We start from the raw sequence: 26620 nt of genomic DNA, 5'->3' as shown, positions 1-26620 counted from the left end.
AACCCCTGACATGTTCGTGTGTCTTCTAAATTAGGAGACCTGTAAGGATAAGGGTTGCTGACGGCCAAAATATTATTTCCATGTGGAGGGAGGTACATGGGAGGGTAGGTGGATTTGCTTCCAAGTTTAAGTAATATGGAAAGAAATGCAGAACGCCCATACTGCCATGCGAGTTCTTTGCGGTCCTTTCTCTTTTGGGGTTTTTTTGGTTTGGGGTTTTTCTGTTTGGTTCTTTTGATTTTGTTTCTGTTTTTTTTTTTTTTTTTTTTTTTGCTTGTTTGCTTTTTTTTTCTATTCAAAGCTTAGTAAAGTGAACTGGGGAACCTCCAATGCAGACACACTTATTTCTAGCACACACGGACAGCCTCATAGCTTCCTCCTTCTACTGGTCAGAACCAGGGCTCCCGCCAAGTTTGACATAGACCCTTGCCAGAGGTCTCAGTTTCTCAGAGAGTAGTAGAGAGCCACCAGCTTCAGAAAAGCTAAAGAGAATGCAGATTCCAGGGCCTACTCAGAAACAGGAAGCAGAAGCTCTAAAATTAGAGTCGCCTAAATCTGCATCTTATTAAACCACTGATAAACAAGCTCCTAATAACAATCTTAGGGATGTCAGAGTCATCTTATGGCAATATTCTTTGTGATTTCAAGTCAGAGGTCTGTCTTATGCCTCCTCCTTGCTCTTAGGGAGAAGAAATGAATGTTTGGAGACCTCTCATTACTAACACCTTATAAACCCAGGGAGAAAAGTTGAGGTCATTGTATTTGGTTAGCTGCTCCATTTTAATGAGACATTAGTGTCCCTTTATTCCTCCCACCCCCAGGCCCTCCCCACCCCACCCTTTCTTAGGACCCCTTTGAAGGTTTCTAGGACACCATGACTAGTCTGAAATGGCAGCTGTGGTTGGTGGCTGGGATTTTCAACGATATGAATCTAAGCAAACTTCTGGGCAGACGAGAATATAATTTTTATTATGGTATTCATTTTCCCAAAATGTCATCAAGAGGTCTTTGGACAATTAAATAGATTAGGGAAAGTAATTGACAAGGTATGAAAATATTCTCGATTTCTTTACTGCATGGGCTTTGTGTCTTAAAAGTCTATACCCAACCAATTCAAAATGGGACTTGGGAGTTTTAACTCTTTCCTGTCCTTCCAACATTCTGACGTGGATGTCTTCATGTGTTGCTAATAATAAGTCTTCAAATGTTGCTAATAATAACTATCAGTTACTTGACCGTCTTTTTTTTTCTAGAGTAGTTTTAATAGCATGCACTGATGTCAGGAGGATGCAGAGACATGTGTCCCAGGGCACCCCCTCTGTTAGTCCTCCCTGACATCAGCCTGTTGAGAAAAGGGGGTGACCCTTCCCCTTCTCCATCAGTCCAAGGTCCAAGGAGGTAGAAAGAAATTTAGCTGACTGTACTGGGGTTTTGTTTTTTTTCCCTGTGGTCATAATGGCTGAGATAGTTCTTAGTACGTGATTCATGCCACAGTTTTTTCTTTAAGTGTATTTTCTTCTAAAAAATGAAATTCTGCATCCAGGTAAGAGCCACATTTTTAACAAAGATTAAAGTCACTTGAAAGACAGGGTAAGGAGAAGGGTCTAGCATCTGTGGCCTTGGCCAGATAACCCAAGCGTTTGGCTGATTTAAATATGAACTCGGGCTACCCATATGCTTTTAAGATTTACTTTGTCTTGTAAAGGTACTAGGGATAACTAGTCGTTCAAAGGGAAGATAATAATATTTTTAAAGATCAAAACCACAAAGGTACTAGAAGAAAATATAAAGTAATGTTTCATAATTTTTAGTAGAGATGTTCCTGAGAAAATTGAAGTTCTAAACACTAAATGAAAATAGTAACAACTTCAACAACACACAAATTAAAAACTTCCAGGGGCAAAAAGCCCTGTAAATTTACAAAACAAATGTCAGGTAGAGAGGAACATCATTTGTGACATGTGACACTTGAGTTAATATTTTTATATGTGAAGAGAGTGAAACAGCCAATCAGGAAAGGAATAATACCCCAACAGGAAATGACCATCACAAATAATTCACAGGGTTGGGGAGGGGAGAGGAGGATGGTCTGTAAGAACACAAAGAGACGCTTGCCTTCACTGGTAATCAAAGAAATGCAGAATCGATGAGATCATGTTTCACCAATAACATTGGAAAGTATTAAAGGGACTGATAATATCCAGTGCTCGTAAGTAGGTGGGGAAAAGCATACTCTCACACCCAGTTCCTGGGGGCATAAACTAACATACTTTTCTGAGCGGCAAACTGGGGATATGTTTTACAACAGCCGGTGTGCTTACCATTGGACTCAGAAATTCCACTTCTATAAATTTACCCTGAGGGGATCATCAGACAAGCTTGCAGGGATGTATTTATAAGGATGCCTGTTCAATAGACATGCCTTAAATGTACATCCCAAGGTGGAGACAAGGGTGTATTGTAGCACCTACAGTGTATTATTATGCCATTTTAAAATAGTAGGAAGATGTATGTTGATAGAAATTTTATAATAGGTTGATATAATAGGTAAAAAATGCAGTTTGCAATATCTATATATAGTAAAACCTGGAAAAAATATATGACTGTTAAGATGAACTAAAAGGTTACTATCAATTATCACTGGGTAACAGAATAACTGGTGATGTTCATTTTCTCCTTCAAAACTTTATTCACTGTCTGAACTTTTTCCCAATGAGCAAACACCACTCTCATAACCAGAAAACAAATATCAAACTAAAAATGATTGGTTTTGGAAAAAAAAAAAAAATTTACTTTTTTTCCAAAGAGAGGGGATCTTTGTGGATAGAGATACTTAGCCATAGGGAGTTTATAAGACCAAGTAGGAAAAAGAAATTTCGGGATGTTTCCTCATCTTGGGAAACCAAATGCAGAATGTAGATCCCGAGGATTATATGTATTTTTAGCATCTTCTGAACCCCCACATTCTACAAGTACCAAAATCTCATTGATTTGCAAGATGGAAACACAATTTGGCTCCTCGGGTAGTCACCACTACTGGCCTGTCGGGTCACTTACAGAAAACCCGACTGCTTGCTCAGTAGCCTCGGAACAGCAGTCACTCTGTGTCACAGGGTGACCATCTCACTGGCAATGCATGGTCATGGGATCAACAAGAACCGGCTGACAGGTGACTCCAGAGATCATGCTGAGCTAGGGGCTGCAGCCTGCTTGCCCCCACCCCCCTGCCCCCACCACCTGCTTCATGACCTCTGTCTCCGTTTTGTGACCCTTAGTTTTGTAAAGAAATACTAACAACTAGTGCAGTCTGAAACAATAAAACTCTTTAGTCTTTGAAATTCTAAATTGATAGGTGTTTCTAACGTATTTGTTCCTGTTTGTTTGTGCTTGTTAAATTCAGTCCAAGAAGACATCAAAAAATATTCTTTTTTCTCTGCATATCTCTGGAGTCCTCATTGGCTTTAGATATCCTGGAACTTACTTAATGAAGAAGGAACGGACTCTCAGTCAATGTCAAGTTGAATCAATGCCAACCTGATTTTCTCAAAATCAATGGGGCAGAAGGGTCCCTTAGGGGTTCATGCAGGGGTCACGGGCTTCATTGACTTCTGGTTTGTTTTTTAAAAATCTCATCTAACATGTTTACCATGCAAAAGCTCATTTTTCCAGTTTTGAACCATAACTCCAATAGAGTGATATTTTCTGATAGCATTTTTCAAATCACAGGTGGGAGAATTTCTTCAATAGCACAATACGCTGTTACATCCTTCTGGAAAACATTTGGAACTAAACCAATGCTAGATGTGGCAACTTAGGCATGCATACTAATAGCATGTATTCATCTGGGAAGTTTAACATGAGATCATATTTCCAGGACAGTTGCATATCAGCAAAAATGTTCATCAGAAAGTTCCTAAGTTCCTGGGAGCCAAAAATACAAAGCATTTATCTTTTCCAGGAATATTTTAATAATACATGAAACATGTTCTCATTGAACTGTGTGATGAAAGGGTTTTGAAAAGAGGAAGTGGCAGAGAGGGGAAAGGAATGAGCAGAAAGAAAGAAAGGTGATTTCTTGTATTCTCTACCTGGAGGCGGTACCCAGGGCAGTGATCCAGGCTTGGAAAATGCCGGCAAAAAAGGAGAAAGGGTTTTTCCTGGTGACTAGAAAGTAAATCAAGGGGAGAAAGATGCCCCCATGGATGATGAGGCCCACTATCACCGTGACCATGTACATCCCCAGTTGCCTAGCAACCACTTCTAAGTCCTTGATTGCAATGATCTTTCCACAAATGAGGCAGGCGATACCCAGGGGAGAGTACCTGAAAAACATAAAAGAAAAAAAAAAAAGCATTGAAGACAGCCTTATGGGATCCAGAACCTAGATCTGGGCCCTTACATGTACTGCACTCTGAGGAAAACCCTTTGCATTTCGGTACAAAGAGTTTTGCTGGACGACGTCCATGAGATTCAACCGTTGCTGCATTTTACTTCAGACTAACTGTACCACCTGAAATCTGTGCCATGGATCTGGGGGGATCCCTGCTCTGATGAGAATTCCAAAGGTGAACTCTGTTGCTCAGGTGATTTTTAGGAATAACAGAGTCTAGCTTTACCATCTCCCGGGTAAGCACCGAGCTTGAGAGACACACAGGCTGTGTCTTTGAGAATCTTGTTTGGTTTCCCTGATCCCCCAACTCTTTCCTTGAAAACTGGGAATCCATTTTGAGCTTCCCAGGAAGCCCATTAGAGTTTCACCAAACTATACGCCGGTGTTTGCAAATTTGCTTTGTTTCTGCCTTGGAAGATGGGAAATTTATTAAAAAATGAGAGAGAGAGAGAGAGAGAGAGAGTCCTGCCAAGTCAAGAAAACCATCTGAGCCAGAGAGTACGTTTAGAGAAATGCGGTTTTATTACTTACTTCTAAGTCTGAAAGTATTTCTTTCCATCCTTACTCTACCAGCAATCCCAACCACCATACATCGCATCTCAAGCGGTACAGTAAGAGCACTACATGCATCACCTCATTTAATTCTTACCACAACCCTGAAATCAAGGTATCATTACTCTTGGCAAACGAGGAAATTGATATTCAGAAAAGTTAAATAACCAGCCCACGACCACAAAACCAGGAAGTAGGAGGAGAACAATTCAGGTCCTGTGAAACTCCAAGGGTATTTTTCCCCTCACCAAGCCAAACCACTTCCCTTTAACTGGCAGTTGTAGCTCGTTGTAGCTAAGCCAACAGTTTACCATACACCGATTTATTCTCTATAACCTTATTTTATATTTCCATCTTACTATTGTTTGATAGGGAGCTTAGAAACCATTGGCTGTTGTCCTCACTCTTGAGTAAGCTCATCACGTGCTCTCTCATCTTGAGTGTATTTTTCCAATGTTGGGCAACATACTTTCTCTGTTGCCCAATCTGGTGGACCTGGAGCACAGACTTGGTCAGCCTGCGACACCTTCTGACTGAAATGAAACTGTTCGTGGGAAAGTTGATACCTTGGTAAGAATTATGAACGTATTTGAGAAAAAGACTGTGGGGGAAATGAAGTCCCAGGATAAGGCCATCAACAGGGGTAAAGGAGTCAGGAAAGGAAGACAGACACCCAAGCCAGATGTGATCTTTTTTTTTTTTTTTTTTTGTAATTGTGCCTGAAGCAAACACTTTCCTGGGTAAAGAAAAGATGTGAGGAGTAGATGAGAGTTATATACACATTTACATAAGACACGGAGCTTGTCCAGCCACTTACCAGCTACATGACCCTGGTTAGAGACTTATTCCCATTTTACAGGCATGCAAGTCAAGGCTTAGGCTAACTCCAGCCTCATGGGATTGCTGCAAGGCTTACATTTTTGAAATGTAAATCCTGCACCCCTCCCTGTCAGCACCATTCATCTCCAACTACTGACCAAGGAATCCTTTGTATGTTCTGTTTTTACACGGATTACGCACACCATGTCCTTCCCCCCACCATGCTTAATGAGTCAAGTCTGAGTTAATGCTGCTTTCTAAAACATCTCAGTCTACTGCCACCCAATGGTGGATGTTTTATAAGCAAAATATTTTGTCAAGGGGAACCTTCTTCTGAAAGAGCTGATTTGTAACTGAGGATACGATACGATACGTAGTAATAACATTAGAATAGCTGCTCCCTTCCTTGATGAATTTCCAGGCTGTAGCCTCCACGTGTTTCCCTGGGGTAAAGACTGATGATATTTGGGAACTGTTTCCGCAGGCATTAGGGAGCTATGTTGTTAAACCCTTGGCTTTCCAACCATTTTATACTCTCCTGGTGTGCCCATAGTCACAACATCTCCCAGATCAGCTGGGTAGTCTCAGAGGCCAACTCTTTGTTCCAGGGGATTGTAGGTAACTGAGCAGAATGCACCAATAAATGGCTTCCAATAAAGCCAACAAGCATTTATCTTCATAAACCAAGAGATCAATTATTTCCCAAGCACCAATCACCCTTTTGTGTGCAGAAAAACACAAATATGAGCTATTCTGGGTGCCACTCAATTTTCCTGCTTTTCTGGGACAAGCCATTTGCAGAATGGAGAGAAAGTGTTTCCAAGGCTCTTTGCCAAGCAAGACAGCTATAGAATCCCCCTGGAGAACACATTTGAGCCAGAGCCAAATGGATTAGAGAGAGGGAACAGGTTACCTCCAGAGCACTCAGCTCGCTGGGAGAAACATGAGTTTCCCACTACAAATGGAGAGCGTTATTCAAAGGCCAGAAGGTAGAGTGTTAGGTAAATAAATATGGCAAGCAGGGTCCCTAGTTAACCCAAACACCTGGGTCTCCAGAACCAGAATGAGCATCAATTAGGACAAGGAAAGAGCCTTTAGCGCTATGGTGTCCTTTAAGGCCGTTACTTCCCTGCACCTGTTTTCAAAACAAGTGGCTTAAGCTTCCGCTCAGAAGCTAGAGCTTCTGAGTTCCTGGGTCACCGTATAATTCTCTCACTGGAAATGGCACTCCGTGGAAAAGAGAGGGCAAATGACCAGGATTCAAGGTCACCACTCAAAGCTTCTGAAATGAAGCAAACAATCAAAGCCATAAACTAAAGTGCATAAAGAGGCTGAGGGCTCCAGTAAGCTTCTGAAGCAAAGGGTGCCCAGTAATTGTTGGACCAGTTTCTAAATTAGAAGGACATCACTGCAGAGCAGGGAGACAGAATGCCTCCCACCATGCCCTTAGACTGGTTGTATCTGCAGCTCTGGGCACTGTTTTCAAAGGCACTGATTCATCTAGGACTGGCCTGTCAAGCCTTTTTCTTACTATCACATCATCCATCCTTGCCTCCGTCCGCTTTGTACCTCAGTCCTTGTCATTTTAAGGTCTTTACCAAGTTGCCTTTCCCAAGACTGCGTTCGACTCCACAAACACAAACTCATGCACAGAATTTAACATGCCCAGACCTCAGTGTGTCTGTGCATTCACAGACACCGGCTTCACACTCACCTGACCTGCCTGGTAACAACACGGATTCCCTGGGCTCACCACATACCTATTGAGTTAGAATCTCCTGGAGCTAACCTGGGGCATTTGTATTTTAAACAAGTTCCCCTAGGTAATTCTGACGTATTCTCGGAAACCAATGTTTCAAGGAATAAAATCTGTTCCACAACAGGATGAAATGCAGAAGTTACTTGGTTACCCTTCGGAAACCATTTGCATTAGCTCCAATTTATTCAAGACCTTTGGTCTTAACCCATTAAAGTAGTTAATTCAGGACTTTTAGTCACAGGACAGATGGTGGATCAGACAGTTAGATGGTTAGTGGAGAGACTTTCTCGGTCTGGCCATAAAGTCACTCTGGCTTTGCCCCGCACCACTATTGGTTTTCAACAGCAACACCAGTCTCCCAGTTTGGGACAGATCCCAAGAGAACCAAAAAAAGGGAAGAGTCTGTCAACAAAGAGCCAAACACACATTCTAAGAGTTACCTAAATGTGTTGTCTGCTCTCAGGCTCAAAAAGTAACACAAATCTCCATTTTACCCAGTCCGCTTAGAGACTGGTGTTCCGGCTATCCAAGCAGTGACTGCTGACAGTTTCTCTGTGTGGACTAGAACTTTGGATGAGGATAGAGGGAAAATCAGTATGCAGAGCCTCCAGGCTTGTAGTCTCCCCTCCCCCCTCCCCCACACCTCCCCAGGGACTTCCTTTTGCAAGTAAATAGACCCCAACTTGTCAAGGTAGCCTGCAAGGCCTTATGGCATCTGTCTCCGGCCCACCTCTCCAATTTCACTGCCTTCCACGCCCCCTCACCAACCAACCACATTGTAGGTACTCCGGACCTTCGTCTGACCCTTAAAAACCTTTCACTTGCTGTTTCCTCCCACTGAAAAATTCTAATATGGGTTCTTCGCAGAGCTGCCTCTTCCCATTCTTCAGATCTCCATCAAAAGCCACTTCCCCAGGCAGCCCTCCTGGACCCCCAGGATACAGTCCAAGCCATACTTCCATCCCCCGTCACTCTCTGTCCCACTCTCCTGGTTACTAACTTTGTAGCACTGACTGCTGTCTGAATTCTTATTTGCTTCCTTTTACTCTTTCTCTTTCCTTTCAGTAGAATGTAGGCCCTGTGAGGGCCAGAATATTTCTCTGTCTTCTTCACCATTACACTAGCTAAAATTGTTATTGGCATAGAAGAGGGGCTCAAAAACATTCATGGAGTGACAGAATGGATGGATAGCTGGACGGTTGGATGGATGGATGGATGGAAGGATGGATGGATGGATGGATGGAAGGGATGGATGGATGGATGGATGGATGGATGGATGGATGGAAGGGATGGATGGACAGTGGCAGTGGGTTAAAAAGGAGGGAGAATTGAGAGTGGACAGAGATCTCACTTCTCACTTTGTGTTTCTAGAGTGGTGAGATTATGAAAAGTTTTACTTTCTGTTTAAGGTTATCAGATTTTCAAAAAAAAATGTTTTAAAGAAATTTGCAAAAAATGAGGATATTAAAATCATACTGAAATTAAGGGTTTTTCTTTTTTTGATGAATCAGAGAGCCTTTTAGGCTTCTTAAAGGATCCATGAACACACAGAAACAGAGGATACGGATTGAATTGATAATAGTAATGATAATCACAAAATAACAACAATGATAACACTGTTCATAGAAAGTGTTTAGACAGGACCCACATATGAGAAATGCTTTGTAACTGTTGATCACAATTTCACTCAATTCTCATGGCAACCCTAAGACACTGATTCTATGCTCAATCCATTCAGATCATGGGGTTTAGAATGTGTCTAATTCGCCTAAAGTCACACAGTTAGTACTAGGAGGATGCCGGATTCACTCCAATCTGAAGTCAGACAGAAGTTGAATTAGGCACCACTCCCACACAACTCCCACTCTCCCACTACTTAGGCTGTGCGACACTGGGCAAGTTAACTTCTGTGCTTAGTTTTTACAACTGGAAAATGGGGCTAACAAAAGTCCCTATTTCTGCTAGGTATTATGGAGACCAATAAATGAATTAATGTATGGAAAATAATTGGAATAGTACTAAGCATATAGCAGGAAGTTGGCAAGTCTTAGCTATGATTTAATAATTATGATAATAATTATTAGCTCCCCAATAATAAATAGATACAATACAATCACTGAGGTAGTGCTGAGCATATAGCAAGAATTTAATAACTATAAGTTATAATTTAGTAATAATTGTTACTAGAATAATAGGGATCTCTGCAACGTTATATTTTGCTATTATACTGTTCCTATTAGCACACAGAGAAGAACACAAAAGAACTCTGATCATTTAAGCTTTGAGAGGGTCCGTTGAAGAGTAATTGACTGTCCTACCCCAAACCGTCTCACGCACATTGTTATCAAACGCTGACGAGGCAGCTCAGGAATGAAAGAAATGTGTAGAATCGGCATCTCCTACCATGTCACACCCTCCTGACTGTTTGCCTAGATGAGGTAACTGAACAGCTGTCAGAAGTCATTGCATACACCTTGCTCCTGACTCACAATTGCTCGGCATCTCCTGGGTTTTGATGCTAAATCTTTAGGAGTTTTGGTTTCATTGAATAGGAAACCTTAATCCACACCCCTCTTCCCTGGGGAGAAGTGAGCGCACACACTTTATCCCATGATTCATCTCCCACATTTCCTCTCCTTCAAGGGCTCAGTGCAAATGATATTGCCCACACCACTGGCATCGTAGTACAGAAATCTGAACTGTAGTTTTAGAGCGAGGATGTTCATTCTGCTAAGAATTCCAGGGGACCAGTGCAGATCCTAATGTTTACTACCAAGAGGCATATTCTGCTTTATTATTTACTAAGTCCTCAGCAAGCTCAGGCAGATTTGTAAAAAAGACTCGAAACATATTTTTAGACCGTCACATTGTGGGTGACTTTAAATTTTCATACAAAAGAAGTATTCAGAAATCTAGGGTTGCCTGAGCAGTTGAAGAACCGATACAATAAAAACAAAAACAAAATCACATTATTTTACCAGCGTCCTGTCCATGTTTTCAAAGTACAATAAAGCGATGATCTGAACAAGCCAGGCCTGGTAAATATGGTTCATGAAATCATAAGGAACATCTTTTTTTCTTTTCCTGCTTATTTACTCATTTATTCATTCAATAAATACTTATTTTTTTTTCCGTGAAGTGTATTCTCTTTTTTTTTTTTTTTTTTTTAATGTCAAGTTGGCTAACATACAGTGTATACAGTGTGCTCTTGGTTTTGGGGGTAGATTCCCATGTTAACAATGGCCAAATGATGGAAAGAGCCTAAATGTCCATCAACTGACGAATGGATAAAGAAGATGTGGTTTATATATACAATGGAATACTACTTGGCAGTGAGAAAGAATGAAATCTGGCCTTTTGCAGCAATGTGGATGGAACCGGAGTGTGGATGGAACGCTGAGTGAGATAAGTCAGGCAGAGAAAGGCACGTATCATATGTTTTCACTCATATGAGGAACATCTTCTGGATCTGAGACCCTGGGGCCTTCAGCTAGTCCACTCACTCTTGAGGTTTTAGTAAGAATTACTACCAGCACATCACAAGGTTGGGTTCTGTGGGGATAAAAAATAAGCCAGGAGCAGATTCTTGTTCTTGGAAAGGGGGAGGAGGAGCCGAGGAAAGGAAGAAGAGAAAAAGAAGGTAGAATTTTAGTGGGAGGCACCATGCAGAAATGAAGGAAGCCCAGAGGAGGAGGAGGGTTGGGGAAGGTGAGTAGGCTGAGAACAAGCAGAGACGGAGAATTGGCAATCCTGAATTCCTGTGACGGGACACAGGGGTCGTTTGGTCTCATAATGGTTTTGGTTTTTTTCTAGACAGGCATATCAGACCATCAAAGAGGTCCGGAACAAATGCACGTAAAAATCTTTCATCCGAGAGAGAGTGGACGCTAGAGGTCTGAAGGTGGTACCGTTTCCTTTACAGAAGACTGGGCACTCATACCCTCCTGGGCTGCCCTAGATTTCAGAACCGCTGACCACAAAGACACACGCAATAAAGCAGAGACAGTATTGCTTAGATAATTCAAAGAAAAAAGTCACCCACTTAGGCATCAAGGATTATGAAATCCACAGGCACTCCAGCTCTTTGCCCCACTAGCTATGTCATCTTAAGCAAAATTAATTCACCTCAATACACCTCAGTTGCCTTTTCTGTAAAATGGGAGTCATGGTGCCATCTTTGCGGGGCTTACTGGGATTACATTTGATAGGCACTAAGCACTTATCCTGGCTCTTGGCAGATACAAGGAAATCAATAGCTGGTAACTTTTATGATTATAATGATCAGGACGATGTTAAGGAATCAAGATTTGGTGACTCTGGATGTATCATATGATACAGTTTTCTCTTCCATAAAACTAGAGGGTGGAACAAGATTTCCAAGAGCACTTACAACTCTAATATTGCCTCTGTGATTTCACTGTTTGCATGGCCTGAGAACTGCCTCTTTTTCCTGCTGCACGAGTCATAAAACTACAATACCTTGCTTTTGGACACCAGAATATTAGCGTAGTGGTCCTGCCACACGCCCTCAGTCATGCTGTATCATCCTGGGTATCTTGGACTTATCTTAGCGTTTCCTCACAGTGCTCAGGTTCAGGGTTACTAATCGGTTTTTCCAGCTTGTCTATCTTTTCTTGCTTTTCGTTGTTGTTTTTGTTTTCCCACAGGCAGGAATAGGCAAACTTTATGTGAAGGGCCAAAGAGTAAAGACTTCAGTTTTTTCAGGCTACACAATCTTGGTCTGAACTGCCCAACTCTGCCATTTGGCACAAAGCAACCCTAGACAATATGTGAACGAATGGGCATAGCTGTGTGCCAATAAGACTTTATTTATGGGTCCTGAAGGTGAATTTCATATAATTTTCATGTGTTGTGGAACACTATTACTCTTTTGATTTTTTTTTTTTCTGGCAACATGAAAACATAAAACCCATTCCTAACTTGTAGGCCACACTAAACGCATAGCAAGCAGATAGGATCTGGCCCAAGGATGGGCCATGGTTTTCCAACCCATTTTCCAGGGGCAGCTCCCCCCAGAGAAGATTTTCATCCTTTTCTCAAAGTTTTTTTTCCAGAGAGCCCTTTGCTTGCTCCATGCCTACTCTCTCCTGCTGGGAGGGCTCCGTTATCTTTCAAGGACCCCAAGACCTTCAGACACCCTCCCCCAACACTGAGTAAGAACAAGCCCACTTACCACATGATCATGATCACTAACTTCATTACAATCTCATTCAAAATGTTGAAGAATTCCACCATCAGCTTGGCCTGCTCTCCCATCTTCCCCATGGCGATGCCAAAAGCAATGAAAAACCCGATCAGACCTGTTGAGTGAATCACATCGCACAGAAGGACAAGTTACAAAGTGTGTGTTTCTTCTCCCTCCTTCACCATTCCCGACACAGGGAGCCACCTTCTCACCTGCCCGTTACCCCGCAAATGAGGCATTAGGGTTCACACTGAAAATACCTTTCCCTTGGATAATTATGGCATCCCTTAACATTTCCCACAAGAGCGAGTTGAACTGTCAGCGGTATCAGTTCCTTGAAAAAAATGAATTCCATCTCATTCCAAACTCAAAAGCACTCTCTTCTCTCTCCTCCTCCCTTACCATGGGTAAGCAGATTCCAGAGTACACAGATTAACAAAGGAAGGCTTGTTGAGGCTTGGGGATTATCATGCAAACTTTGGAGCCCACATTAGAACTGCAGAGACCAATTAGCCAATAAAGTCTCTGCCAGGGTTATGTCTACATTGGCTTAGGGCTAGTGCAAATTCATGTGTGGCTGGTATGTTCCGCTGCAGAAAAATCCTAAGTATAAAAGTATCTTTCTACTGCTACATGCCTAATATGAGAAGGAGGAAGAATGTCGAAAAGTCAAATGGAAAGCAATGAGAAATCCAAAATAGTTGGGAAACCCCAATTGACCCAGTTCGTTTGTATTTAACCTGTGATTTATTAACTCCTCAACATTCTTTTCATGGTCAAAATGGTTAGAATGCTTCCCCTTTTTTTTTCAACTGTATTTTTTATCAGTATCATAAAGGCAGAACACAGACTTTGAAACTCGCTAGCCCCTCAGTCCCCTTCTCACTTCACTTGGCATGGCTTGACTTCTATCTAAATCTAGCCCCACCCCAGTCTCTAGGGTCAATCCTAACCCCAGGCTGGAAGGACGTGAGGAGCTCTGTCCCTATCAAAGGCACTAGGTCCTGGACCAGCTTCAACACCCAGCCTTGAGTCTTATCTCTGTGTTGTCTTTGCCTCTTTCCCCACACCAGAGTATGTTGGCATATGTGCTAGGAAGCTGCCATATACTTTGGTTCCTCCAAGCTTGGCCTGGCTTTTCTCCTCCCAGAAGTTTCTCTTCCCCTACCGCTCCTTCCCATCCTTTTCCTCAGAGTTTCACCCCCTGCCTAGTCTCACCCAGGCCCACCCAGGGACTGGGCCACTTTATGGCTAACAGATATCCCCATGATTGTCTGGGCGCTGTCTGGACTTCTGATTACTAGCCACTCTGTGCCCCCTTCCCACTCTGACCCATTGTGGCCAATCCTGGGGCTCCAATTCTGACTACTGGCATGGACTACCAACCAATGTTGCTGTCCCCATAGCTGCAGGCCCTTGCTTGCCCATCTGACATTTCTTCTGAACGGTAGTATGGCCAATATTCTAGGCCCTCTCTTTCCTTCCTCTTCCCTATGACTGCCGTGTCCCAGTTTGGCAGGTCTAATTTACAACCCTCCCTATTATATCGTTTCCTAATGTATCCAGTTATGCCTGGAGTCTTGAGTTACACTGGGTAAATTATATCATTATAATCTGATTCTCTTAGGGAAGAATTCTTTCTTTCTGAATCTCCGACTTCACCTTTTTCCTAGCCCCCCAGAGACACTCACCTCCCCACACTATGCACGTAACAACCCAGATTGTTCAACTATCCTTCACTGGACCCTCTCTCTCTTTAGCAAAAAGAACTCAGCACCTGCACTCAGGATTGTTAATCCCTGGTAACAAATATTTCCCCTTTTCAATTCTTAGCTAGAAAGACTGGCAAGTGATTTACAAGTGAGTTATTGGCCATAAAGACAGAGGCTTTGTGAGAAGCAGTGACCAGGGGAGTGTGGTCTCACTCTGCAGTAACGTATGGAACCAAATTCAGACTATTCCCAAGCCTTCTCTCAAGCCCACGGAGAGGAGTCTGTTGGGTGTGCGGTGAGACATAATCTGTGAACATTCTGGCTGAGAAGACCTAGTATTACCCAGTTAATTCCATTTGGAGATTTTAAGAGAAACTCCTCAAGGTCTCAAAGTCACAAAATGCTGGCATAAAAGGGCTACCCTTGCAGAGCCAGCAGAAATTGAGCCACATCTATGACTATGAGAGAGAGACGTTGGAAGGAGCAAAATCTCCCAGGAGTTGACTTAATGGATGGGGTTAGAGTGGAGCTCAGAAGTGGTCTGGAGGTTTTGGCGGAGAGAAAGGAGTCCTTCAAGAAGTAGGAGGCCAGAGTCAGGGTTTTGTCTTCACTTACTGCAATGTTCAATCATTGGGACTTTCCAAAGCCAAAAAAAAAAAAAAAAAAAAGCCACCTTCTCCACCCTCAGAAGACCAAGGGAAGAATCTTGTTTTAGCCATGACTTGTAAATGAGATGTTTCCCAGCGGTCTAACTTCCCTTGGCTTTCCAGGACCTCACTATGCACTTGGACACTCACGTCCAGCTTCCATGTCATTTCCCTCTGTCAACACAGCTTCACTGAACTCACTTACTGGAACTGGGGCGTTTCACTTGAACAAAGCCCTTTTAGACTTGGTCACTGGGGCTGAGAGAGTAGTGAGTTGTGTTGAAACTCCCTAGGGCAGCTCAAGGTCAACGTGACTTCCCAGAATCCACTGAGAATCTGGAAACGACCGTGTAAGTCTTCTGAATGATTCACCCCAAAGTTCGGCCTCATTACTCATGGCCTTAACCTCCTCCAGAGTATGTAGAAGACTGTGGGACCACTTTGACTATGGGGTTTGGGGGAACAGAGCAGGGCTGGGAAGGTCCTGAAAGGCTCACAGACATCTGGGCAGTGGAGGAGAAGGGCTTGATCAGGGGTGGAGGCTGAAGGTATTTGCAAGCTCTCCTCAGAGGAACTCACCCACTTTCTCCTCTCTCTTTCCTCCTGTCACCTCTCACTGATGGTCAACAACGTTTACTGATCTTCCATTGCCTGCCAACCTATTCAGTGTATCTCCTCTCACACTGTCATTGGCTCAACCTGTTTCCTTCGAGAACAAACCGAGATGATCCCTCACTGAAGCTTCTGCTTTTCAGTGCCTGGGCAATCCTTCTCTTCTACATCTTTCCCTCAACCATTCTGGGTTAGTTACTCATAAAATTATCAAATTTAGAATAAACAAACAAAACAGACAACCAGGATATCCAGTCAAAATGTGAATTGCAGATAAACAATGAATATATTTTATTTTGGTATAAGTATGTCTCGTGCAGTATTTGGGACATACTCTACACTAACAAATCATTTGTTGTTCATCTGAAATTCACACTTAACTCGGCATCCAATACTTTACCTACAACCCTCCTAAAGAGACAAGGGTATTTGATCTCCTAGATGGCAAAGCGGAAGGACCACGGAGCTGATCCATTTCTAACCAGCTGTCCCTCAAACCCTTAGAAATCTTGCTTGCACAGATTAACGTACTTTTTCCACCCAGCTTCCCCATTTCTTCCAGCTTAGGGCCAAATGTCCCTCTTTCTTGTTCATGGGACACCACTCTAACAGTGGGTGGGGGTTATGGTGGGGAGTGGTCCCAGGGGGTGGGTAGGGAGTAAACTGAGCAAAGGGGAGTCACTCCCATGATGGGGAATCTTCATCCTCTGTGGGGGCGTTTTCTTATGGTGCCCCTCAGCTCTCCACTCACCTTGGATAATGACAGTAGCTCAGAAGAGAGCACACGCTATATACTACTGTGCTCCACAAGCACAATCTCATTTAATGCTCATAATGATCTGCAAGAGAAACGCAATCTCGTCCCGTTACAAATGAATCTCGAGAAGTGAAGCAACTTGGCCATGGTCAGGTCACCAGTGAGTGGTCCATAAGGGATCTGAACCCAGCCTGTCTACCTGCAGAGCCGAAGAACCAAGTAATGGCGTGCTATGAAGGCTCCAGGCTAGGGGAAAGGGCTCACTGGAATCCCAGAGAGTTAAACAAGATAATCTTTTGATAAGCTCCTCTGAGCACCAACACCAACACTTCACACTCCTGATAGCACTGTGTTGTTTTAAAGGCTGTGAAAGCTGAGGTGGGCTATCCCTGTGCCTAGTGCAGCACTAGAATGCAGGGCAGTTCAAAAAAAAAAAAATGCTGAAAAAAATGGAAGAATTGGATGTGTAACTTCCTGCAATGGACAGTCAGAGAAAGTTACTTGCCAACATCACGTTAGTCCCCTCTCTCTTCCCATAACTGACCTCTAGCTGCCATGTCCCCTCGCGGTCCTGCTTGCCTCTCTCCCTCTTCCTTAATCTTTCAACGAGGGATGCCGAGGTGCTGAGATGCAGGAAAGGTTGGCCATCGTCTCCCCCCAGAGGTGAACACCACGATGCCTACCTAAGACATTCATGCCATCCTTGAACTCCAGGCCCTTCTTGATAACCACCTTCGCTTCCTCAGGCACCTCCGTCACGGTCTCGTTCAATAATGAGATGACAGCGTTGGTGGCATTGCCCTCCTCATCTGATGGAGGCGCCACCAGGACTTTCTTGGTCACCGTTTGAATCTAATGGAGTGGGAAGAGGAAGGGGGGAATATAAAGATAAGGCGTTTGACCACCAAAAGCCTAGGCACTTAGACGTTTTTAAAATCCCTAGGATGTTAAAAAATTAATTAAGAAATATCAAAACAAGGTTATGAAAGTTGGGCAATAGTTCAATGTTCGTGTTTAACAAAGTGATATTTTATTATACACATACAGTAGGAAACGATTGTCCTCATCACTTGATAATTATAGGACTGACAGCACTCATTTGTAACGTAGTGTGATCCAGTAATGGGACACAAGCTTTGAGTTGGGGGACAGCCCCATGATTGTAGCCCTTGACTGTAGCCTCTTTCAGTCCCATGATTGTAGCCCTGCATCTCAGAGACAACATCCAGCATCGATCACCGAAGCTCTTCATAATTGTGAACCCCAGTTGGATGGCCCTTTTTGCCTCTTGGGAGGGGCCCTGGATCTGGCCAAGAGTCGGAAAGTGAGGGTCTTCGCAGGGAACGGGTCCACCTGTTTTGTTCCTTCCTGCCTGGGACCTGTCTGGCGGTCTTCACAGACGAAGCCTCATTCGGGCTCCTTCCAGAGTCATGGTCTGCTGGGCAGCTCCATCTGGGCACCAGATGCTGGGTACTTGCAGCTGCCAGCAGCTGCCATGACAGGATTGTTGGCTTATATTTCAGACCAAAAATGTAAGATGGGAAGACACCCACTCCTTCTGGGCAGTGATGCCAAGGTTTGCTCAATGTTTGCCAAGCATCTCTGTGCAAGTGGCCCCCTGAGAACCTCTCATGCTATTCCTCGACATCTGTGGCATCCATTCTAATTTTAAAGGTGCCAGGCACCCTGCATGCAGAGTGCTGTAAAACACACTTCCGAGCCCCGAGAAACAATACCTCCAAGGGCGTTAAAATAGAACTCCTGCAGAATCCTAGAATGTCAGTGCTGGTACATAGTAGGCAACAGATGGCTAAACCCTGAATAGCTATGGGAGAGGAGGCAAGGAGAACTCAGATGACCTGTCAGATGGCACAGAGTTCTTGGCAGAACTGGGACTTGAACTCCAAGGGCCACCACCAAGTTCTTCCACTCCCTGTGCTACCGAGACCCAGTCCTACGGCAGCTAGGCCTAACAGTGAACAGCGCCGAGCTGACCAGCTCTCCAAAGTGGGAGAGAAGCACGATGTGGCTCTGTTCTAGCCTGGCCACGTGTGCTTGTGCAATGAGGAAGGAAGCCCAGGCTGAGTGTGCAAGGGGAGGACAGACAGCTCATGGGCTCCTGGGTCTGGGCAACGTTGGCAAGAAGAAAGAATGCAGGCATGATCAGAAGAGTCATACTCCCAGGAAAAATGGAGGGCCAGAAGCCAACATTCTCTGTCCTGAGAATGCTATAGAAGCCAAGTCTTGAGTTCAAAGGACTAACGGCCATGGTCGTAAACAAATGGTGGCTCTCAGGAACAGGTGGCAGCAGGTGTTGAATGTTTGACACACATTATCTCTTATGTCAACAGTAGACCCTCAAGGCTCAGGGGGCTCGCTAACTGCAGGGCAGAAAGCTAGCTAGTTGCTGAAGCAGGATTCAAAATGAGTTACGTTTGACTCCCAAATCAGCTTCCAAATAGCACGGGCCAGTGGCTCAGGTTGAAGGCGAGGAGATAGGGATACTGGAACACAGGCCTGGTCTCTGCCTCAGTTCACGAGCCGAGCCTGTCTGGGTTGGACAACCCCATCTGGATGCCAACTCCAGTCTACCCGAGTCCAAGCCACCAGGGTGTGTCACCTTAAAACAGGTTGGTTCTGGACTGTGTCCCCCAACGCCCGAACATAAGTAAGTTCCATTGGGCGGGGACCCTGGCTGTCTCATTGCCTGTGGCATCTTGTGCACAGTGGAGAGCCAGCACCCAGGAAGTGCTCTCAAATATCAGATGGATGAGCAAACACACATCACTGGATTCCCCGCAAGAGAAGACCCATGCGGTCCCTGTGGCTAGCCTTGACTGAATGTGGTCAGACCGCACCTGACATCCCGCTGCTGTCCTGGAAAGCTCACGCTGGTTCAGCCCTAAGCAGCAAGCAGGAGGCCCCGCTGCCCTCCAAGAGACAGGGCCTGCCACCTTGAGCAAGGCAGCCTCTGCTCCGGGGACAGTGCGCCTGCCTCTTTCCATCTCTGTGTCTAACTGTGGCAGTGAAGCCCTCCACACCCAAGGCAAGCTTTTTGTAGTCACTTCCAGCTGTATCCCGAGGACACAGAAAGCACTTGCCTGGCATCCCTTCTCTCTGGTAACGGGATGTCACCCTACAACGGTTCCCTTTCGCTGAACCCTCTTTAAGGGCCCCCTGGGCCCATGGATTGCTCCTAGTTTAAGACCCCCTTCTTCTGGGCTGCCTGAGATGTACATGCTCCCTTGCCCTGAGGTAAATAAAAGAGTCTACACATTTTTTTCCTCTGATTGTCCCAACTCAAAGGGGCAGTGACCCTGGACTGAGCTGGGGGGTGGGGGGGGGGGGCTAAGGGCTCATTCCCTCATACGAATATTGCCAGTGGAGGGGTGGGTCCAGGGCAGGGACGGGGCAGGGAATGGCTCAGCCCTCTATTCTAGTGTGCACAGTAGCCCTGCCGTGGGCAGCTTCATACAGAGATCGCCCACTGACCGGACAGGTCACCGAGTGAGCGTGGCTAACACCACTAAAGCTCACCCAAGATCAGAGCAACGGCTCCTGGTGCCTGTCTGCCTCAGTCCTGCTTTGCTAAGACGAAGGGGTCGCCTCTCATGGAGCATGGTCACGACGGGGCCCAGGAAGGAGGCCCCAGTCCGTGCCTCCGTCGTGCCTCTCGTGCCACCCCTCCCCCCCGGTTCCCGAGTGCTTTCATGTAAGTAGGTTCCCTCTACAGAGGGAGCGCCAGGAAGCACCCCTCCCTTCCCTTCCCACCCTACCTCCCCAGCTGAAATGGTTTCTTTCATTTTTTTTATTATGTGCTAATGGAGGCTTTTTGATTTGTCCTTTGTGGTTGTTCTCGAATTTTATTTCATTTTTCCTTTTGATTGAAGTAGAGTGGACACACGATATATTTCGTTAGCTTCAGCTGTACCACACAGTGATTTGACAAGTCTACACATCACGCCTTGCTCACCCCAAGTGTAGTTACCGTCTGTCCCCTCACAACACCGTTACAGTATCATTGGCTGCAGTCCCTGTGCTGTGCCTTTCACCCCCACGACTTCTTCCTTCTATAACAGAAAGCCTATGCCTCCCCCTCTCCTTCACCCACTCTGCCCATCCCCCACTTCCTTCCCTCTGACGACCATCGGTTTATTCTCCGAAAGTAGAAGAAGGCTGTTGCTGCTTTTTACATGTTTGTGTATTCATTTGTCTTGGCTTTTGTTGTTGTTGTCGTTTTTTTTTTTTTTTTAGTTTGTACATATAAGTGAAATCACGTGGTATCTGTCTTTCCCTGACCTATTTCACTTAGCACCATGCCCTCCGGGTCCATCCACGTTGTCACAAATGGCAAAAATCTCATTCTTTTTCACGGCTGAGTGCTATTCCATCGTGTATATGTATATACGCCACATCTTCTTTATCCATGAGATGGTTTCCTTTAACGTAGCCCTCTGCCCTAAGTGCCACCAACGCAGCACTGGAAATCAGAGAACACATCTTAACCCAGAGTAAGCGGGGCCCAGCCGTGGTTGACAATAGGATTTGGGGGACAGCTGGGAAAGCAAACTTTTCCTCTAGGCAGCCTGTCTCCGAAGTTCATTCTTCTGTGGTTCCCTGGAAATGGCTGGAGGAGATTCCCGGGTTCTGGTTGAACCTTGGTGCTAGCTCTCCCTCCATGGGCTAATGGGAACTGATGCGAATTCTCACCTAACCTGACCTTGGGGGCTAGACAACAGGCTGGGGAGCAAGGCCTCAGTCTCTCTCTCTCTCTCAGTGGTTCCACCGAGCAGAATCCTCCATTTTCTTAAATTCGAAGCTTTAAAAAACTCGATCTGCCCGTACGCAGTCGGCAGGAGCATACATCACTACAAACCTTTGTAGAGCCGTTTTGCAACATCCAGCAAATTTGAAATCTAGAACTCCTGGGCAGGACATGAGCTCCCAAGAATTTATTTTTCAGAAATAACTACACAATCGTGAGGAGAGAGAGAGAGATGATGGTAAGGCACTGTTAAATAAAAGAGTACGGCACAGCACAGCATATACAATGCAGTTACCACTTGGGTTGAATTTTTTCTAAAGATTATGCACACAGGCAAAAAATATATATGGAAGGAAACAAAATTCCCAGCATGAGTAGTTCTAGGGAAGGGAAGTACATCTACACCGTTTAAACTTTTTACAGCCCTCATGTATTACTTCCACAATTTGAAAACACCCAATCCCCGGGCCTACACTACAGATTCTGACTCTGTAAGGCATGTGTCTTTTTTAAATGCATCACATGTGGTGTTGCTATCCTACCAACATAGAGACCCACTGGGCACTCTAGAGGGTTGAAGGCAAGGGCGATTTTCAAACGTGTGCCCTTGGACAGCCCACCCATGGAAACCAAAAAACAAGGGAAAAAGTAACGGGGTGGGGGAAAAAAGGAAGAAGGGGAATCCCAGAGCAAAGAGATGTGAAGTGAGCTGGAAAAAAAGGAAGGTTAATAAAATAAAGCAAAATACGACTTTAATTCCAAAATCCTGCTCCAAATCACCTCCTACAATCCCTAGACAGAGGTAATTAAATATAGGAAAATTGCTCCCCAGGGCTGGTTCACCGAAACACTCCCTAAGTTATTATCTTGATAACTGAAGGAGGCTAGAGAGGCAAGAACATCAAAACTTTGGGTTACCTGCTGAAAACAGGCTTGGACAAGGTTTTCAGGGAAGAGATTTCGGATGAGGTCCAGGAAGGCATCCAGGCTGGACACTTCATCATTTTTCTTCCCGGGTCCCAGCTGCTTCTTGAGTTTGGGGTTCCCTGGGTGGATGGCCAAGACCAAGATGACCCCCAGCACTGCGGCAATGACGGTTGTGGACATGTAATACACCATGGCTCTCGTGCCCAAGCGTCCACTGGCTTTAGCATCCAGGCCTGACAAACCTGGATTGAAATGATATGGGAAGGATTAATCCTACGATGCCCATCTCTGCATACCTAGAACGTGGCTTCATATTACTCAAATGCATGAATGGTTAATTAAACCTCCTCCTACTGAATGTTTGGTCCTACAAATCCTATAGTTTACAGTTCTTTTGTCTATTATTATTTTATTAAAAAAATTTTTTTAATGTTTATTTTATTTTTGAGACAGAGAGAGACAGAGTATGAACGGGGGAGGGTCAGAGAAAGAGGGAGACACAGAATCTGAAACAGGCTCCAGGCTCTGAACTGTCAGCACAGAGCCCGATGCGGGGCTCGAACTCACGGACCGTGAGATCATGACCTGAGCCGAAGTTGGACGCTTAACCGACTGAGCCACCCAGGTGCCCCATATTATTACTTTATTTTAGAGAGAGAGAGCGTGCGCATGCACACGAGAAGAGGAGAGGGGCAGGGGAAGAAAGAGAGAATCCTAAGCAGGCTCCATGCTCAGCACGGAGCCTGACATGGGGCTTGATCCCATGACCCTGGGATCATGACCCGAGCCAAATCAAGAGTCCAACGCTCAACGGACTGAGCCACGTAGGTGCCCCCTACAGTTTACCGTTCTGTTCTCCCAGGACATTTTTGAGATTCTAGAGAACCAGAGTTGAAGATTTCTGGTTCGGAGTTTATAAAATGATCAATGACTACTTTCTGTCAGTCTGCAATAGTGAGTTCAAGTTGAATGTATTCCATTTTTTAATTCTGAGAGCGTGTCCTTCCCACCTATTTGGTATTAAGATATCCTTTCTTTATGAGGTGATGGTGCTAGAACGTTTTCTTTTAATGTCCTCACTTAAAAGACAAAAACAAAAACAAAACAAAACAAAAACAAAACAAAAAATCTGGCAGTCCTGGTGATTGATATCAAGCATCTAGCATAGCGATCTAGCACAGCCCTCCCTCCTCCAAGGCGAAGCATGACAGAGACCCACATTTTCCAACCCAGTGCAGGGATTAGAGAACACAAAGGTGGGTGCTCTGTCTACACTGTGGGAGGTTCTGTGATTGTTAGAGGAAATTCCAAGCAAGTCACAAAAACTCCTGCCTTCACTAGGTTTTTTCCCAGTTGTATGTTCAATTTTTCTACTTCCTGGTTTCAGTTTCTGCTTTTACTAGACAGAGAGATTGTAGCCCTTGCTGTGCGGGAGGAAGTCACTGGTGCAAAGTTTTCTGAATTAAGCTGACTTATCTACAAGCCACTTCTCCTTACAACCTAAAGTCGGATTCTGGCCAACAGACACTAAGTTTCCTTGCCAGGTTGACCAGTATATGGTCTGTTAAACAGGCATGGAGAATACTTTCTCTGGTTTGAAAAGGAGCCTTTAAGGTTAAAGCACAATTTCACTCAGTCTGGGGCTGATTGATGAGACCTTGCCTTCACTGGGCTCGGCGGTTGACCCGAGATGAGACTACAGAACAACGTGGCTTAGCATCTGAATCTCTTGACGTTTCGAGAGCCTCACTTCCTTCATAAGGTGGACAGCTTTCTCAAGGTCACCTAGATGGCACCAAGTATCAATCAAAGCCTAGCTTTCAGCCTTAAATCAGAGCCCAGTCTTTAAACTACATCAGTTTAATGGGGTGCCTGGCTGGCTCAGTCGGTTAAGCATCCAACTTTGACTCAGGTCGTGATCTCGCGGTTTGTGAGTTCAAGCCCCATGTCAGGGCCTGTGCTGACAGCTTAGAGTGTGCAGCCTGCTTTGGATTCTGTGTCTCCCTCTCTCAGCCTCTTGCCTGCTCTCTCTCTCTCTCTCTCTCAAAAAGTAAAGAAATATTTAAAAAATTAAAAAAAAAATAAACTACATCAATTTGTACCCTATTTGAGCAGTGTTATTTAGTAAAGAGAAAACTACCAGCATAAGCCCAGAGAGGTGAAAACATTCTTTGCAATAAAGGACTTCTTTCAGCCCCAAAGAGTTGAACCTGATTTACACTTTAAGGGTAACTTTCTTCTTAAAAACTTGAAGGGTTTCACATCTAGTATTTAATTTATTTTTAATACCCACTTCCTTCTACACCCAGTTAAATAGTAAAGAGAAAATGTCCTTTTCTATTTATTACTTTTATCAGAATCTGAGCGAAATATAATTTGGAAAATGAGAAAAGTATACATTCAAAATTGAAATCACTATAGTTATTAACCCTTGCAACATGTGGCAGTTTCCTTTTCATCTTTTATTGCTAGACAGAAGGGCTGACCAACAGATGAGAAATTCGTTTTGGGTTGATAGTCCCCATTTTAGGGACAGGAAAACCAAGGCTCTGAAATAAAATGACACAGACAATCACATTCATTCATTCATCCATTCATTCAATCAAATTGAGATTCGATGGTCACTCCACAAACCGGATGGGAGTACGATCCCCAGTGGCCTTACCTGTGATTAAGCTGGAGATGATGAGAGGCAGAATAAGCATTTTTAGCATCCTCATGAGTATATCCCCTGGGAAGGCTATTAACATAACCACGTCAGGGTGGAGAGGAGAGGCCAAGCGGAGAAGCCCTCCACATACTGCCCCCAGGATGACACCTATAAGGGAGAGGGGGAGATATCTGAATTTATTTTGGGCCCAATAAAGTGACTAACTCTAGGGAGTCTGCAACGTTGACCTTTTTCCTACTTCTCCATTATCGGATAATGAATAGCACATAATGAAAATACCATTAGATCGTGGAGTTGACTTTGACGACTAGTGAGAGAATACTGTGTACCTCCAACTATTCTAAACAGCAGTACTGACAGGGTCAAGGATTGCCCTCTCAAGGCTTTGTGAGAAGGAGGATAAGGTAACTTGACTAACTTCTTTGAAGATACTGTCCCCTGGTAGAGTCAGAAATATAGTCAGAAATAATCCATAGTGCCAGATACTGCTTCCCAGGTCCTCCAAGCCTAGGCCTGGCCATTGGTATGGTGTTTAACATATTCCTTCCCTTTCTGACTGGATACCAGATAAAAGGAACATTTGATTTACCAAGCCAGTGCGAGTTTTCTTTTTCCTTCTATTTTCTTTGGCTCCCAACAATTTCCCCGTGGCTCATTCTCAAGAAGTTTTGTCCTTGACTTCTATGTTCTCTTACATAATCTTTAGACTTGCTGATTTTATGGCAGATTGCGGGGAGGGGGGGTCTCTAAAAGTGTATAATTTGGGAAGAAACAATTTAGGCAGAGTTGCTGGCAGGAGCCTTTCACTTTGCATACTTGGGGATTCCACGAGACAAACTTTGGATCTCTGCAGACAGGAGGCCGACATAAAAGATCCTTGTAGAAACCACAAATCAGGTCATAGCACCACTGGCTAGGAGGGAGGGAGGAAGTTCCTACATCCGTGGGCTATGATGTTAACTGCAGGGATGGGAGGGGAGTGATGTGTCCAAAAGCCTGATGGTTTTTACTTTTACAGGTAAAAAATACACTTCTTTAGAATCTACGATGAGTAAAATTTCTTCATGTGGAAGGTAACCTTTGGAAACCCTACCACACCTCTGTCTTCTTTCATTAAGTAAACTGAGCTGTGGCAAGCCCCCAGTCCAGACCCTGGTCCACTGACATCCAAGATGACTGACTCAAAGGAGAAGTCATGGAATGGAGTGGGGAAAGGGCAAGGCACGATGAGTTGTTCATTGCTTCTGTATGCAGCCTAAGTGAGAGCTGAAGAACAAGGAGGGATCGAGAGAGGGAATGATGTGGTTGTCACTACAAAATACTGCAATCTCCCCATTTTCAATAAACCCTGGTCGAAAACCCAAGACCAAGGTGTGTCAACAGTCACACAAAAGGACAACCACAGCCTGGGCGAGGTCTGAAGCAGAGGAATCAGACTCTTGCGAAGGAGCCAGACCAGATCCAGGCTTCTGGACAAACCTCTTCTACCCTGACCTCATTAGCTAATGTGCTAATTTAATCTAAGTTAATGAGGGTGTTCGTAGGTGAGACGTTGGGAGCCCTCTTCCTGGGGTTTTCAGCAACTGCTGCCTTTATCGCCATGCAGGTATTTCTCTAAGTGTGGTATGCTGACCATCTGTCTTGGAACCACCTAGAAGATTTGTTAAGATGGAGATTCGAAGGCCTCACTGCAGATGGGCCACAGTCTCCACGTGTAGGGCCGGGGAATCTGTGTGTTCACACACTCACAAGAGGTGGTGAGGACCACTAGAATCCCAAAGGAGAAAACAGATAGCCAGGGCA

At 44.5% G+C, this 26620-nt stretch overlaps 1 protein-coding gene across 5 annotated transcripts in view; it reads right to left on the bottom strand.

Annotated features, from left to right (window-relative positions):
- SLC1A2 (solute carrier family 1 member 2) overlaps positions 1–26620 on the bottom strand; it is a 141292-nt gene that overhangs the window by 24258 nt on the left and 90414 nt on the right. For all 5 annotated transcript variants that reach the window (XR_002086059.2, XM_019470113.2, XM_053899835.1 and 2 more), the window contains exons 3-7: positions 24812–24964; positions 22138–22388; positions 17138–17306; positions 12715–12841; positions 4089–4322 (exon numbers count right to left, since the gene is read on the bottom strand). Coding sequence is in view for 4 of the 5 variants with exons in the window: in XM_019470113.2 (XP_019325658.1) it covers positions 4089–4322; positions 12715–12841; positions 17138–17306; positions 22138–22388; positions 24812–24964 (934 nt within the window). In the remaining variant the exon portion in view is untranslated. The remainder of the gene's footprint in view (positions 1–4088; positions 4323–12714; positions 12842–17137; positions 17307–22137; positions 22389–24811; positions 24965–26620) is intronic.

This window comes from Panthera pardus, unplaced genomic scaffold (assembly GCF_024362965.1).
Source record: "Panthera pardus isolate Hobbes unplaced genomic scaffold, ASM2436296v1 HiC_scaffold_12, whole genome shotgun sequence".
NCBI classification, from domain to species: Eukaryota; Metazoa; Chordata; class Mammalia; order Carnivora; family Felidae; genus Panthera; species Panthera pardus.
The sequence above is the reverse complement of the archived record's forward strand: the minus strand, read 5'-3'. Positions and strand labels throughout refer to the sequence as shown.